At 47.6% G+C, this 13,789-nt stretch overlaps 1 protein-coding gene and 1 long non-coding RNA gene across 3 annotated transcripts; both read right to left on the bottom strand.

The window, feature by feature from the left end:
• Positions 1-601: 601 nt before the first annotated feature.
• LOC122386694 lies at positions 602-6,819 on the bottom strand. The gene is made up of 2 exons (XM_043376138.1): positions 4,203-6,819; positions 602-817 (listed from the first exon to the last, which is right to left on the bottom strand). The coding sequence occupies exon 1, from the start codon at positions 6,748-6,750 to the stop codon at positions 5,188-5,190; it is 1,563 nt and encodes a 520-aa protein (XP_043232073.1). The 5' UTR covers positions 6,751-6,819; the 3' UTR covers positions 602-817; positions 4,203-5,187.
• On the bottom strand, positions 602-6,933 carry LOC122386695. 2 transcript variants are annotated; one of them, XR_006257429.1, is made up of 2 exons: positions 6,917-6,933; positions 602-857 (listed from the first exon to the last, which is right to left on the bottom strand). It is a non-coding gene; the product is annotated as an uncharacterized LOC122386695 (long non-coding RNA). The 2 variants fall into 2 exon arrangements; XR_006257428.1 differs by having other exon boundaries at positions 6,838-6,925.
• Between the last annotated feature and the right edge of the window lie 6,856 nt (positions 6,934-13,789).

Raw genomic sequence — 13,789 nt, 5'->3', positions numbered from 1 at the left:
GCGTGGATAGAATGGGACGGCGCGAGACAATGTTCAAATCATGGACGCTGCCGAGCGTCAATTGTGGTCGATCTCTCATCAGCTTGCGCGCGCGTTTTGTTGCGGGCCCGCACCGGAGGGCCGGCCGCCGAGTGCGGGCGGACGGACGGACGGGCGGGCCGCGCTCTGGGCCGAATTTACACGTGATCTTCCTGTGTTGCTTCCAATGATCGGCGGCACGGGCCGGCCAGGCGGGCCACCTTTGATACCCTCGCTCTTTGTTTTAATAAATAGCCCTTGCGGTGTGTGTTACGCCAGCGCTACGTTTTGCACTGGGGGCATCTCTCGACTTGGGATGCACGGCGAATGGCTGTGATTGCTAGCGGAGGATGGTGAGACTCAAAGGGTGAGACATATTTTGAGATACGAATGATAATCATCATGCAAGTGGTGGTGTGATGTCGACAGAACCCTTGGATGGTACCGACTTATGAGCTAATTATTAGACTACACCAATGCTACCTGAAATAATCGCGGAATTGATCGAACGACAGCGTTTGCCCCATTGTTAATGAAACTGCAGACTCCAAATCCCACGTAATGGCGGTCTTCTTCTTCTTCTTTGTGGGTTAGGGCGCGCAGCCGTCAGGCCCTAGCGTCCAACTTCTTCGTTTCTTGCATTCAACTGTCCGATCTTCCACGATGTAGTGTCGGGGTTGGTAGGTACTAAGCGGTAACTAAGCAGGGTTGTGGGTAGCCGGAAAAGGAAAAAACCTAGGGAAGGACAAATGCCAGGGGAGGAAATTGCCGGGGAAGGATTAAGCCAGAAGGAACAGACCTGAGTAGCAGTGTTAGTGTTAGTTTAATTGGGCAGCAATCTACAAAATGATGAAAGAAAGATCAATACTCTTCTAGCCAGAGTGTTACCAGGTAATCAGAGAAAGAGAGAGCGAGCGAGAGAAATTCAGACCACTCTACAAGCTAGCTATATATACTACCAAATACTAAAATAAAGGAGAGAAGAGAAAACACGAACCACAGAGGACATGTGCTCAGAGTGCACTTTTGTTTCACTTGGACCTCCCGTAACGTTCACATTATACTTCCACAGAGACGAATCAGTAATCAAAACACACCGAAAGAAAGTTTCCAAAGCCTAGAATCACCACACAAAAACAGGCAAAAGCAACATCATCAGTGGGGGCGGCAAATAAGTAGCCGCCAATCAAACATTACACAGTTGTTAGAAATACTGTCAATTCCGGTATATCAATAGAACCCGCCGCATTTACAGTTTGTCAAGCAGCTCACAATCGCGCAAGAAAAGAAACACTGCGTCCAATACATTTGGTTCTGTATCACCGAGCAGAGTCGCCATTGTGAACGGGAGACCAGCATCTCCACATGTTCGTCGCAAACGTTGGCGTGTCGTGCGATATTGAGGGCAATCAATTAGGAGATGTTTGACATCGATAATGCATCGACAAAGTGTACACAACGGTGGTGGGGCACGATCCATGACATGCGAGTGCGTAAGGAGTGTATGGCCAAGTCTCAGGCGACACAGCACTACTTCTTCTTGGCGACTGTCACGAGCGCCAGACGTCCACCTTCCTATGGTAGGCTTAATCGTCTTAAGGTGAGTGGGCCGAAACTCTTGCCATAAGGTAGCAAATTGGTCTCGAACGCGCCGTCGGACCTCTGGGACATATTCACGATAACCAACTGCGACCGGTGTAACCTCTGGTTTGTCATGTGCTTTCCCGGCCCAATAGTCAGCTCGCACATTTCCAGCTATGCCGCTATGTCCCGGTACCCATATGAGAATGCACCTCATTCCATCCTCGGCAATGCGATGGTTTAATTCTAATATAGAGGTAAGTAGCGGGTGCCTCGTGGTGCCGTGCGCCATGCCTAACGCTTTCACAGCCGATTGAGAATCGGTGCATATCAAGGAACGTGGAATGCGATGGGTGCAGACAAACTTCAGGGCTTCTAGTATAGCTACTAGCTCGCCTGTATAAATAGAAAGACCTTCCGGTAACTTAAACGAAAAGAAAGCATTGTTAATGGTGAATGCACAAGCCACCGACTCATGCCGCTTGGATCCATCTGTATACAGTATCCGATATCCAGGGTACTCGCTGATAAGAGTCTGAAACTCGGCCTGCACGTCTATCGTGGAGCGGCTCGCTTTATCCTGGTTAGTTAGCAGGCTCGTCGTGACACACGGCAGAATCCACGGTGCCAAAGGCGCTGAGGGTTTGACAAGGCCTGTCGGTGGTTCATAATCGAAGTCGGCAATCATGCGCTGGAGGCGTAAGCACACCGTGAATCCAGAAATTCTGCGAAGATATTGGTCTGATAATCCTCGGTAGAGCTCCTCGGAGGCGGTCAAGTCTGTTATACTGTGACAAGGGTGGTGTTCATCACTCAAAACCTTCAGAAAATACCGAAGGAGTAACTCTTTGCGACGGAGAGATAACGGGGGAATATCGGCATCAACCTGCAATGCTCGAACAGGAGAGGTGCGTAAGGCCCCCGTTGCAACTCTCAAACATGCATTCTGAAGAGTCTCGAGAGATTCGACTCGTCGCGTGTGTGGACCATCGATAATGTATGAAGCGTATTCCAAGATTGGTCGAATCATTGCTTTATACATTCGGGTCAATATGATTCGGTCTGCCCCATAGCTCTTTGCAGCGACGCATTTAAGCACGGCCATCCTCTTTTGGACCCGGCTTTTAATATACTCTACATGGGAATGTAAGTTCATTCGGGAGTCGAGAATAACTCCAAGGTATTTCACCTCATCAACAATGGGAATGGGGTCATTATTAATGCACAAAGGAGGGAACACTGATAGGTCGACCCTTCGTAATCCACGTCGGAAAAGGATCGCATTAGACTTGGTACTAGAAAATGTAAACCCAGTGCCTGAAGCCCACTCACCAATATTGTTAAGGGCATCTTGCAATTTCCGAAATAGCTTCGGGATTCGTCGCCCTTGCACCCATATGGTGACATCGTCAGCATAAATTGCGTACGAAACTCCTGGGGGTAGCACGTCGGCGATGGAATCGATGGCAAGGTTGAATAAGATAGGTGAAATCACGCCCCCCTGCACGATGCCATAATTCTGCATAAATGTATCAGATAATGTGCCGCAACGGACCTGAAAGGTGCGATCTTTCAAGAAATTCTGAATAAAATGCATGATGTGACCTCGGAAACCCGCAGCATACATGCGATGGAGTAATACCGTAGGGGAGACCAAGTTATATGCCGATTTTATATCGAGGAACACAGCCAAAGTGCTGGCATGGTGAAGAAAACCGTCACGTACATGTGTGTCCAGACGGACAAGATGGTCAGCCGTGGATTTATCAGGCCTAAACGCACATTGATATTTGGTGAGTAGCCCGTGCTCTTCCACACACCACGTTAGACGCTTCCCAATCATGCGTTCCATTAACTTGCACATGCACGACGTAAGTTGTATAGGTCGGTAAGATGAAACCTGGTTGACATCCCTTCCTGGCTTCGGAATGGGAATCAGGTAAGAATGGCGCCATTCTGAGGGGAAAACATCGTTTGTCCAAATATAATTATACAGCTTCAGAAGATGCCGAAGCTGAGGGTCAGTCATATGGCGAAAGAAATCATAATGTATTTGATCTGGTCCTACCGAGGTTGAACCTGATCGATGAATAGCCTCTGTTAACTCCCTGAGTGAAAACTCTCTATTGTAAACTTCCTGGTTGTCCGAGCAAAAACTTGGCATTGACCTTGCCATGTCTCGTTCTCTGAGCAGGAAGTCCCTGGAGTAGTTAGCTGGCGAGCTAAGTTCCTCAAAGAACTGCCCGAAGGTGTTAACCACTTCTGTGGGGTCATCAATAACTCTGTCATGTTGGACAAGGACTGGTAAGCGTCTAGTTAGCCTGGTTTTGTGAGAGAACTTCCTCAAGATATCCCATAGTTTACTCATCGGAGTACGATGGTTAAACAGTGATACCAGTTCTCTCCACGATGACATTTGTGCCTGCCGAAGGATCCGTCTAGTTTGCGCTTTCACCTTACGGTACTCCAATCGGAGAAATACAGAATGAACGTCTCGACGCATTCGGTTATGTGCCCTACGTCGGTTCCTTATCGCCTCCCTGCAGGCGTCTGTCCACCAGGGGCACTGATATTTGGAATTCCCTTTCCGGATGGGTACGTACGTCATCGCGGTGTCAATGATAGTCTGTGTGATATTCGCACAGTTTTGGAGACCCAAACTGTCAGCAAATTGTAGATCGCAGCTCATCTGAAACATCGTCCAATCAGCCTTCCTCACATTCCACCCGGTGAATATGGGTGGTAAACTAGGGGAGGGGTAAGACTGGCAATGACGAATATGTATCGGGAAATGATCACTGCCGTGCAAGTCCTTGTCTGTTGTCCAGTCAAACAGGTGAGCAATTTCACTGGAAACCAAGGTCAGGTCAATATGGGACTCTGCACCAGTGGCTTCATCCAGTCGAGTCGGCTGGCCGTCATTGAGAATGCGAAGATCATGGTGATTCACAACATCCATCCAAATTATACCTCGAGGGTCACAGCGATCTGAGCCCCACAAGTAGTGCTTACTATTCGCATCGGTGCAAATAAGATATGGGGTAGGGAGCTGAGAGAGCAGGTGTGCTAAATCCTGGAATGAGAATGGGTCATTGGGTGGCAAATACAAGGAACACATGGTTATGCTCCGATCGTTCACCCGAATCGTGCAAGCTACCGCTTGTAACGTGGATTGTATATGAAGCCTATGGTGAGGCAGCCTGTCAGACACATATATAGTGACACCGCCCCGCCTGTCACCTTGTGGAGCAAAGTCACTGTATTCTGTACAGTAGGGGATGTGGAAAGAATATTTATCGTTTTGGATGAAATGGGTCTCCTGGACACATATCACCTCATATGGATCACATGTAAACATATGTTTAGCCTCAGCCCATTTGCCAATCAGGCCACGGGCATTCCATTGTAGTATGTTTAACACCATAAATGCTCACTAGTTACACCAAGATCACGGGCCCTGCCACAGCAGGCCCCTGTCACCAAAAAAGAAAAGGAAAAGAAAGAGAAAGAGAAGAAAAGAAGAAAAAAAAGTTGCCTTCTGTAAATTCCTGCCTCTCTACCTCTCTCTCCTTTCTCTCTCCCTCTGAACTAGGTAGGGGCGGGGGGCTTCCTGGTGAGGCTCGGCATACGCCGGCCCCTTCCTGCACTGCCTCCCTGTCGCCTGAGTCCTATTGGAGGGGATGGGGAGACACTCTCGTCGGAGAGTCCTCCTAGCCCTCCAGGAGATGAAGATTCCCTGTGTCTATCCTTGGAGCACTCAGGAGTTAGCTTTGCCTCAGAACACTGGGGTTCCTGTGGGTTCCAACTCTGCCTGGCACTCTGCTGTGAGGTTGTGTCCCAATCATCGGTCAATGGTTCAGTCAGGGGTTCCGGGTCCGGCACTGCAGAGGGTGGGGAACCCGTCATTGAGAACAGGGATTCCTGGGAACCACCTGTTACAGCCTGCGAGTCCATTGTGTCAGGATTGTTCTGAGGGACATCCTGGGCTGTATCCGAGTGGGACATGGTGGAGATGGTTAGAGCCTGAGAGTCCATCATCTCGGAGGGCCTTTGTTGTTCACTGTCTTGGTCAATATTGGGTTGCACCGAAGGCCGGGGGGCTGTAGCTGCTGGAGTAGGGGGTTGTCCAGAGACCGGGGTTCCCTGCCCTCTTTGGTTTTCCTCTCGTGCACTGACATCACTCCTCCCTGGTCCTGTCTGGAGCTGTAAGAACCTGTCAAAGAGGGTGATCATTTTGTCCAGTTTCTGTTCGATAGTGCTCACTTGTGCTTTGAGGGATGGATCCGACGGAGTATCACTGACACTGTTGCCCCGCACCACTGTGGTGAAGGGCCTAATGTTTGGGGTTTGATTTTCCTTGTCATACAATCGACGCGCATGGGCGTAGGAGACATCCCTGGTGACTTTGATTTCACAAATAGCTTTCTCTTTTTTCCACTTGGGGCATTGCCGGGAAAGACAGTCATGTGTGCCATCGCCACAGTGGATGCATGTTTGGGAACATGTGCCCTCGTGCTTCTGCTCACCACACTTAAGGCACACTGCCTCAACCTGACACCTTGCCTGCATATGGCCGTACTTCCCACATTGCAGGCATATAAGTGGGTTGGGAATGTGTTGGCGAACCTGGTATACCACATAGTCAAATTCGAGTCTGGAAGGACATGTGGGCCTGTCAAATGTCAGTAGAATGATGGGGGTTTTCTCCGTGTGATTGCCCACTCTCCGAGTGAATCGACGGGCGGCAACCACCCCGAAGCTGGACAACCAACCAACGATTTCATCCTCAGGAAGGCCCATGAGATCAGGGGCACTGATTGTCCCCCGGCTCTGGTTTAGCTTTTCATCCTTCTCGATCACACACGCCTCATCTCCGAACTTACACACTTTCAATAGTTTCTCGGTTTGGGCACTGTCTTTGGTTTTAAGTAGTAATCTACCATCATTCAAAAAGTTTGCTTTGTCCACTTTGTCTTTGGATCCTAGAATCCCACGGACACACATCTGAATCCATGGCCACCCTCTTTCCTTCAGAGGCTGCCCGGACTGCAGCTTAACGGAAAGATAGCTGCCAGAATCATCATCCTCACTCCAGAAATTAACAACCGTGTCGTCCTCTCGCACTCTCTTACTGGCCCTACTTGGCCCCATCCTCCTGATCTATCCCATCGGTGACAGAGATCAAGAGAAACCTAACCAAGTCTTTTGCCGTGCAAAAAGACTCCAGGAACGACTCACCCCGATCCTCGGCTCAGAGCCAGAGCCCAAAAACAAAGAAAAAGAAACAAACCAAACCAACTCCTGAAACTAGGCTCACGGATTCGAATCTTCTCGAACGTCCAAGTTCGCCAGATACGCCTTCACCCTGCCACGTGTCTCGCAAGAATGCGACGTAATGGCGGTCGCTAACCAAGCATTCAAGCCATCCCGGAAACAGCCAACAGCTGGAGAGCGTAGGTGGCTGACGTGACAATGATACTATAGCATATTCGTCTGCTTGCGTCTAGCGAGTAGCGCTAAATCCTAATGTTCCGGTGTAGCGACGAGTGTTTGGAGAACCCAAGCAGCGGTCTGGTTTATAAGATGCGAGAGGTCTCGCTGAGCTCTACATTTGCTTGGGTGGGACTACTCATCAATATGCCTAATGTCGTCATGCCTCCATCAAACTCACACGGAACTCATCAAACGACTGATCAAGCCTCAGTAAGCAGTAGCCCATATGAATTATGAATCTTATTACGATGCACGGCATCTGATTATCACATCAAGGAAATGCGGGGATACCTTCCCAGCTAACAATTTGCCGTTGTTACAACGTCGTTTAAACGTTGTCAAATGGTTACCGCAACGTCCCGATTTATCGTTGTGACAACGTAATTTTGTAGACTCCAGACAACGGCGTGACAACGTCATCCGACCATGCATTTGAATGTCATCACAACGTTTCTGTAACGTGGCCGTGACGTCCCAAAACTGTTCTTACAACGTCCCACCAACGTTATGAAATGTTTTCTGTAACGTACCAACAGTGTTTCTGGAACGTTGTCACCACGTTTCCGCAACGTGACTACAAGGAGTATAAAACGCTTTGGCAACGTCTCTGCGACGTTTTTATCACGTGCGCACCACGTTGTCGCTACTTCGCATTGCCGTCCCTGCGACCCTGAGTAAACGTCCTAAACATTTTCGCAACGCCCTCTCAACGTGTTCGCAACATACTCAGAATGTGTTTCCGACGCTCTCTTCCCGTTCTCTAGACTTGTAAAAAAGGCATGTAAGAAGTGTATATTTCAATACATCATACAGGTCAATTTACAAAAACAAAAAAAACGACGGCGGCGGCATCGGTGATGGGGCATGGGGCCCAGGGGCGCCCCCATGGGGGCGTGGGACGGAATTGGGTTCTACCGGCTCTGGCGCTAGCCGCTAGCACGCCAGAACTGGTGGAAGTTCACTTCTTCACTAACCCTCGCTGGGAGGATCACTCGGCGGACCGTTAGGCACCGGCTCATTTGCGGCCTCGATGTCCCTAGGCAGCTGGCAGTGCCTGACTAGACGGTCTGCGCACCCCCCGTTCCGGTCGCAGCTTCCGGACAGCCACTTCGCTACCGCATTGCCGACAGTAGGCCTGCCACAAGGCGCGCTGACGAGTTGCAGGACGTCTGCGGGAAGACATGAGGGAAAATCAGACATTCAATTCATGAAAAAATCACAAAAATACCTGCACCACTTTCCGTAACAGTGCGACAGGCTAGGTCAAACATGTCAACACCTTAGAGGCTAGAGCTACAATGAACTATAGCCTAGACCGCACGATATTACAAGGCGCAATCTTGCAAATGCTACTCGTAAATGGTACTTTGACTTACCAGTCAAAGCAACAATCGCATCAAACGCAGACAACTGGCGCTATCTTTCATCTTCCAGCTATCTCAGCCGCGCCCGCCGCCGGCCCTCACTGCTCGCTCGCGCCGCGTAGACTGCGGCTCGGCCGGCTGGCTCTGAACGCCGGCCGGTGACACTGACGTCACGGCCCCTCAGGCGAGGTCAGGGCGCGAGCCACCGTTCGCCTGAGTGGCGGCCCGCGTGGCTTGCTGGCAGCCGCGGATAACAGCCGCGTTTACATAGGGATAGTTGCAAGCCTCTAGCTCCGCCTGTGATGTTGCAAAACATGCCAATGACGCTTTGCAATTTAGGTACACATGTTATATATATATATATATATATATATATATATATATATATATATATATATATATATATATATATATATATATATATATATATATATATATATATATATATATATATATATATATATATATATATGGTCGACTACAGAATGATGTTCCACTTTTCACAGGCGATTATTTGCCTGGGGTGGTAGGCTGTGCCGCATCACACGGCTGAGTTCACAAATTATAGCTTTGCCCCAATGCTCACAATCGACACGCCTAATTACGTGATAAACGGCACAACTTAGCGCTCCGGTCAACTGATAGCTTCTGAGGAGTGGAACATCATTCTGTAGTCGACTATACATATATATATATATATATATATATATATATATATATATATATATATTAAAGAGAGATAGAGAGAGAAAGGTATCAGAATTTACTTGTAAAAACACCGCTAATTATTCAGTACCTATAATGTCAAGGTTGTGAAAAACCGTTTTAACAACGTGTTGGCGACCACCAGCTGACAACGTGAACAGTCCAAGTGTTAAAATGTGTCAAATTTAACGATGAAAACTGAATATGCGCATTGAAAGTCAAAGGAAATGCATTATATGGCCATATATGTCACCATGCATTATCAAAATATGATGCTGCAAGTGCGCGGTTGCTGCAACGTACCAATAAAACGTTGTCACGACGTTTTACCACGACTTTCGGACCAAACCATGGCTTCACAACGTTCAGAACGTTGCTACAACGTAATTAAAACGTAATTTCGCAACTTACCGAAACACGACGTTGTGACAACGTTGTAGTAACGTTTCCTGTTAGCTGGGTTGAGCCGATTTGCAGTGACTGTGCTCATGTCTGCCACCTCCGCTACCATGTACGACTGGTGGCGAGCGCCAGACTTGTGCTGCTCCTCCTGGATTAGTATTAGTTTTCTGCGCTGCTCATAGATGGCATCACTATCAAACGCCTGCGGATAGGCTGTACCGCAATACCTGAAATGGTGAATCCCAGCGCCGAGCGTCGGGGAGTCGAAACAAAGTGCAATTTTTATAGATATTTTGTCGGAATGGATGAGAGGGTGTCCGACCTTGCCCGCAATTGCGTTTCACCAAACGTTAGATATAAGAACACGGGTCAAATGGCGCAGAGCTCTGCGGCCGAAAACTCACTGCGTCTGCCGCTGAATTAGCGACCGCTCATTTTTTCTTACAACTGACCTACCTTTCAATTAAAAATTTAATAATGGAATGGTTAGATGCCTGCATGCTTTTTCTTCTTAAGAACGCATGTGAATAAAACAAAATACTGGAGTTTAGACGTCGACGCAGCTACTCCCGGGTCGTAGACCCAAGAACCGCGGACGAGAAATTGGGGCCAGTCTCCCACTGCGTCGTAATGACGTTACGTAATAAGGTTTTTGGACAGCAATCTAACCAACTTTGGAGGGAATTCGATCTTATCCCTCCGTGCCCGTAAAAAACACCTCGGTAACAGCAACTAGCCCTCGATGGACCCTGGGGTCCTTTAGAGCCTCTATAAGCCCTCTGTAAGCCCTCCGTAAGCTCCTGGAATCCGGGCGATCCGGGCGCAGGCTGGCTTTTCGGGCGAGCTGGCGCCCTCGGCTGGGGAGACGGCACTCGTATATGAGATTGGCGTGCAATCCGGGTAAGATTGCTGTGCGATCCGGACCCCAGCCGTGGTCCGGACTGACCGGCAGAGGTGAACGCAGTCCTAAACGCACTCCGCTGTGCTTTGCTCTTCTCATGTACCTATCTGTACTGCTGGGTGTATGAATGAGATCAAAGATGCACATCGAAGCATGGTCTCATAGTTTTGATGTCCCTTATAACGATAATGCAGATTTATTTTTATTCACTAAAAGAAAACTCGTGAAGCGACACACAGCCTCGGCTGTGGTCATATTTGCCAAGGTAGAAAGATGTTACAAGTCGCGAATAAAAACCTATAGATGATGCTTAGGTAGGGAGCTTTAAAGTACCTATGGTCATTGTAAGTCCAAAAATTTTACCATTTTTGTTCTTCGATAATGGCGCCCATGATATATCATGTTTGTTACAGTACTATCGCAACACCAAGTTTAAGATTTGTGCAATTACGTTTTGTTAATCAATGCAATAATTCAATGAATAGGTAAAACCAGCTAATTCAAAGCCTCTTTACAGATAAAGGGGCACAAGCGCACCGACGGGGGTCCGCGCTAACTTAGAACCGACGGGGGTGGGGGGGGGGGGTTGACCGCCCCCCTGAGATCTCGAAAACGAAGCAAGTTAGCGACAAGTGGTAAACGGGGGTACGCACGGAGAACTTCTACAATTTTGACAAGGTCATTTGCAGGTCAGGTCATAGCTGACGTCTGTAACAAATGTAAAAAGTTAAATAAACAATTTCTTCTTCTGTGATAGTCTGTTTTGGGACCTTCTTGTTCGAGCCGTATAACCAACACGGTTTTTCTTTTCTTCAAGTATGTATTGTAACTTGTAAGTTTACCAATAGAATCCAAAAGTGATAGACAATCGGCCGAGACTTTGAATAACAGTACGTCCGGCCATTACGGCGGTTGGCTTTCGAATCCCTCCTGCTCGGCGTCGGCGTCGGCCGCTACATCCAAACGTCACACACATGCATCATACATATTACATACAGATGTACGTCATATCATAGCACCAATCAGAAGTGGGCCAGGACAGGCGTCACAGGGGAGGAGCGAGGACCATATAAGGATATTGTTAGTGGGTAAGGGGGCTGGACAGTAAGTACAGAGGGAGGCGGAGGACGGGGTAGGAATGAATTTCGTTACAACGTCACAGGGGTAAAAAAGTCAAAATGGCGGCGCTAGAAATGAAGATAGTTTTTCTCGAATAACTTTCGAAGTAGCCAAACTAGAAACAAACTAATGGCCCCATCGTGATCCTCTCGTCAATCCACATCGAATCATATATGTGCTGACCTCGAAAGGTCAAGGTCAAAGGGTGACCTCAGATCAAGTGACCTCAAGGTCATCATATAAGTGCATCATTCGATGCGCCTTGTCGAGCTGAAAACGATGAGACCATCCGCGCGGCTGTATCTCGTTCCTGTAAGGAGTTATTAGCAAAAAAAAAAAACCTTTGCCGACCCTTGATGACGCCACAAGACCTTACAGTTGCCCAAGAGGGTTCTGCGACACCTGAGCGAGCGTCATTTCAGCGAACGACATTTGAGCGAAACATTTTCAGCGATTATCAATTTAAGCGATTGACTTTTTCAGCGATTGTCAAGTCGGCGAATTCAATCACAGCGATTATCAACGTAAGCGAGGACCAGAATCAGCGAAACCAGATTGAGCGAATATATGGTGGTCAATGGGAGACCAATTGAGCGAATAGAGTTACAGCGAAACCGAACGCGACGAAAGTCAATAATTTCTACTTTTCGGAAATTCTTGCCCTTTGAATACCCGTTTGGTTTGTGTCATGCTTCAAGCTGCGCGCGACTGTTATCTTGAAAATCTGTTATCTTGTTCTAGTAATCTTGTTGGAAACCTGAAACCACAAAAATATCAGGCCTCATTTCGCAACGTTTAATCATTGATCTTGCAACGTTTCGTTTTTAAATTTTTGTTTCATTTCATACGTCATGATAACACCTAACAGTTTGTAATCCACCAGAGGTAAAGACAAAATTAAATACAATGGATTGGCTACCGTTCAGTAGCGGCGGAACACCTTCAATTAAGGGGGGCACCGCCGACTTTTGGTCTCATTCTCTCCATGCAACGCCCATAGGGCTAATGTTAAAATGCCAAAATCAAGGGGGGCACGGTGCCCCGGTACCCCCCTTCGTTCCGCCGCCTATGAGTAGGTACCGTCTGGACAAAACTTAATATAACTATTCTATTTGTTAAATTCTATAAAGAGCAGGGGGTGAAATTGAACCGTTGGAATTGTTAAGAAATGTAGCATTACATTTGGAGCTCAATGTCTGAGGTCTTTGGACGTGACATTCGCCATCCAGTTCCGGATAACCATGAGATATTCCGAAAACATTCGCGCGTATACGCTCGCAAAAAAGAACGTTACAGGACGATGAAGTGTTTCGCTGAACTGGCAGTCGCTCAAATTGTAGTCGACGAAATAGATGTCGCTGAAACATAGCTTTCGCTAAAATTGATAATCGCTATATTTGATAATCGCTGAACTTGATAATCGCTGAATTGCCATTCGCTGAAAATGGTTCGCTCAAATGACGTTCGCTCAAATGACACTCGCTAAAGTCGCTCGCACCGGCCCAAGAGCAAAAAAGGCCTCAAGTTAGTCAATGTTGATCGTATATTGGGCCATTCCAACGCGTTTTAGTGTAAAAAAAAACCGAGGATTGATTTTCCCTCCGTTGACTTATAATGGAGTGGTCAAGAAATTGGCCTGACCTTAGGTCATCGATATCAAAATTCCGAGATGTCCAAATTGTAGCTATCAATACACTCATTAGATCCTACGACTTTCAAAGGTCTCCGTTATCTATTGTAGCTCTGACACGGTGACAAAGTTGCAAAGAAGTGATTTGAGGTTGGGTCATTCGAACTGAAGTCACCTGGTGACCTGACCTTGAAAGATAGGAGGTTCAAACTTGCACACCATGTGTAAAATTGATGAAGAAAAGACCATGCTAAATTTCGCAGCGCTAAGCGCTGCAGTTTTTCCACTATTTACGAAAAACCTCGGGGGGGGGGGGCGGTTGACCACCCCCCGTCGGTGCGCGGGCTAAGTTGCCAAATAACTGCACTCTTGATAGGTAAGTTATTTTTTTTATTTCTAATATTTTTCATCAAACTGTTGATATTCGTATAGGAAAAGCCAATGTAAAGACACACATTTTCCCACTGTACGTCAAAAGTTTAAGGTCTTTTATTTTCATCGTGATTACTGCAGACAGCGAGCTGCCGCTGCTGTCTGGAATCTGTCCACATCAATCAGCCTTATTAGCGTGGCCAG

This window comes from Amphibalanus amphitrite, unplaced genomic scaffold (genome assembly GCF_019059575.1).
Source record: "Amphibalanus amphitrite isolate SeventyFive unplaced genomic scaffold, NRLGWU_Aamphi_draft 000259F_arrow, whole genome shotgun sequence".
Classification (NCBI taxonomy): Eukaryota; Metazoa; Arthropoda; class Thecostraca; order Balanomorpha; family Balanidae; genus Amphibalanus; species Amphibalanus amphitrite.
This window is presented reverse-complemented; position numbering and strand designations above follow the sequence as displayed.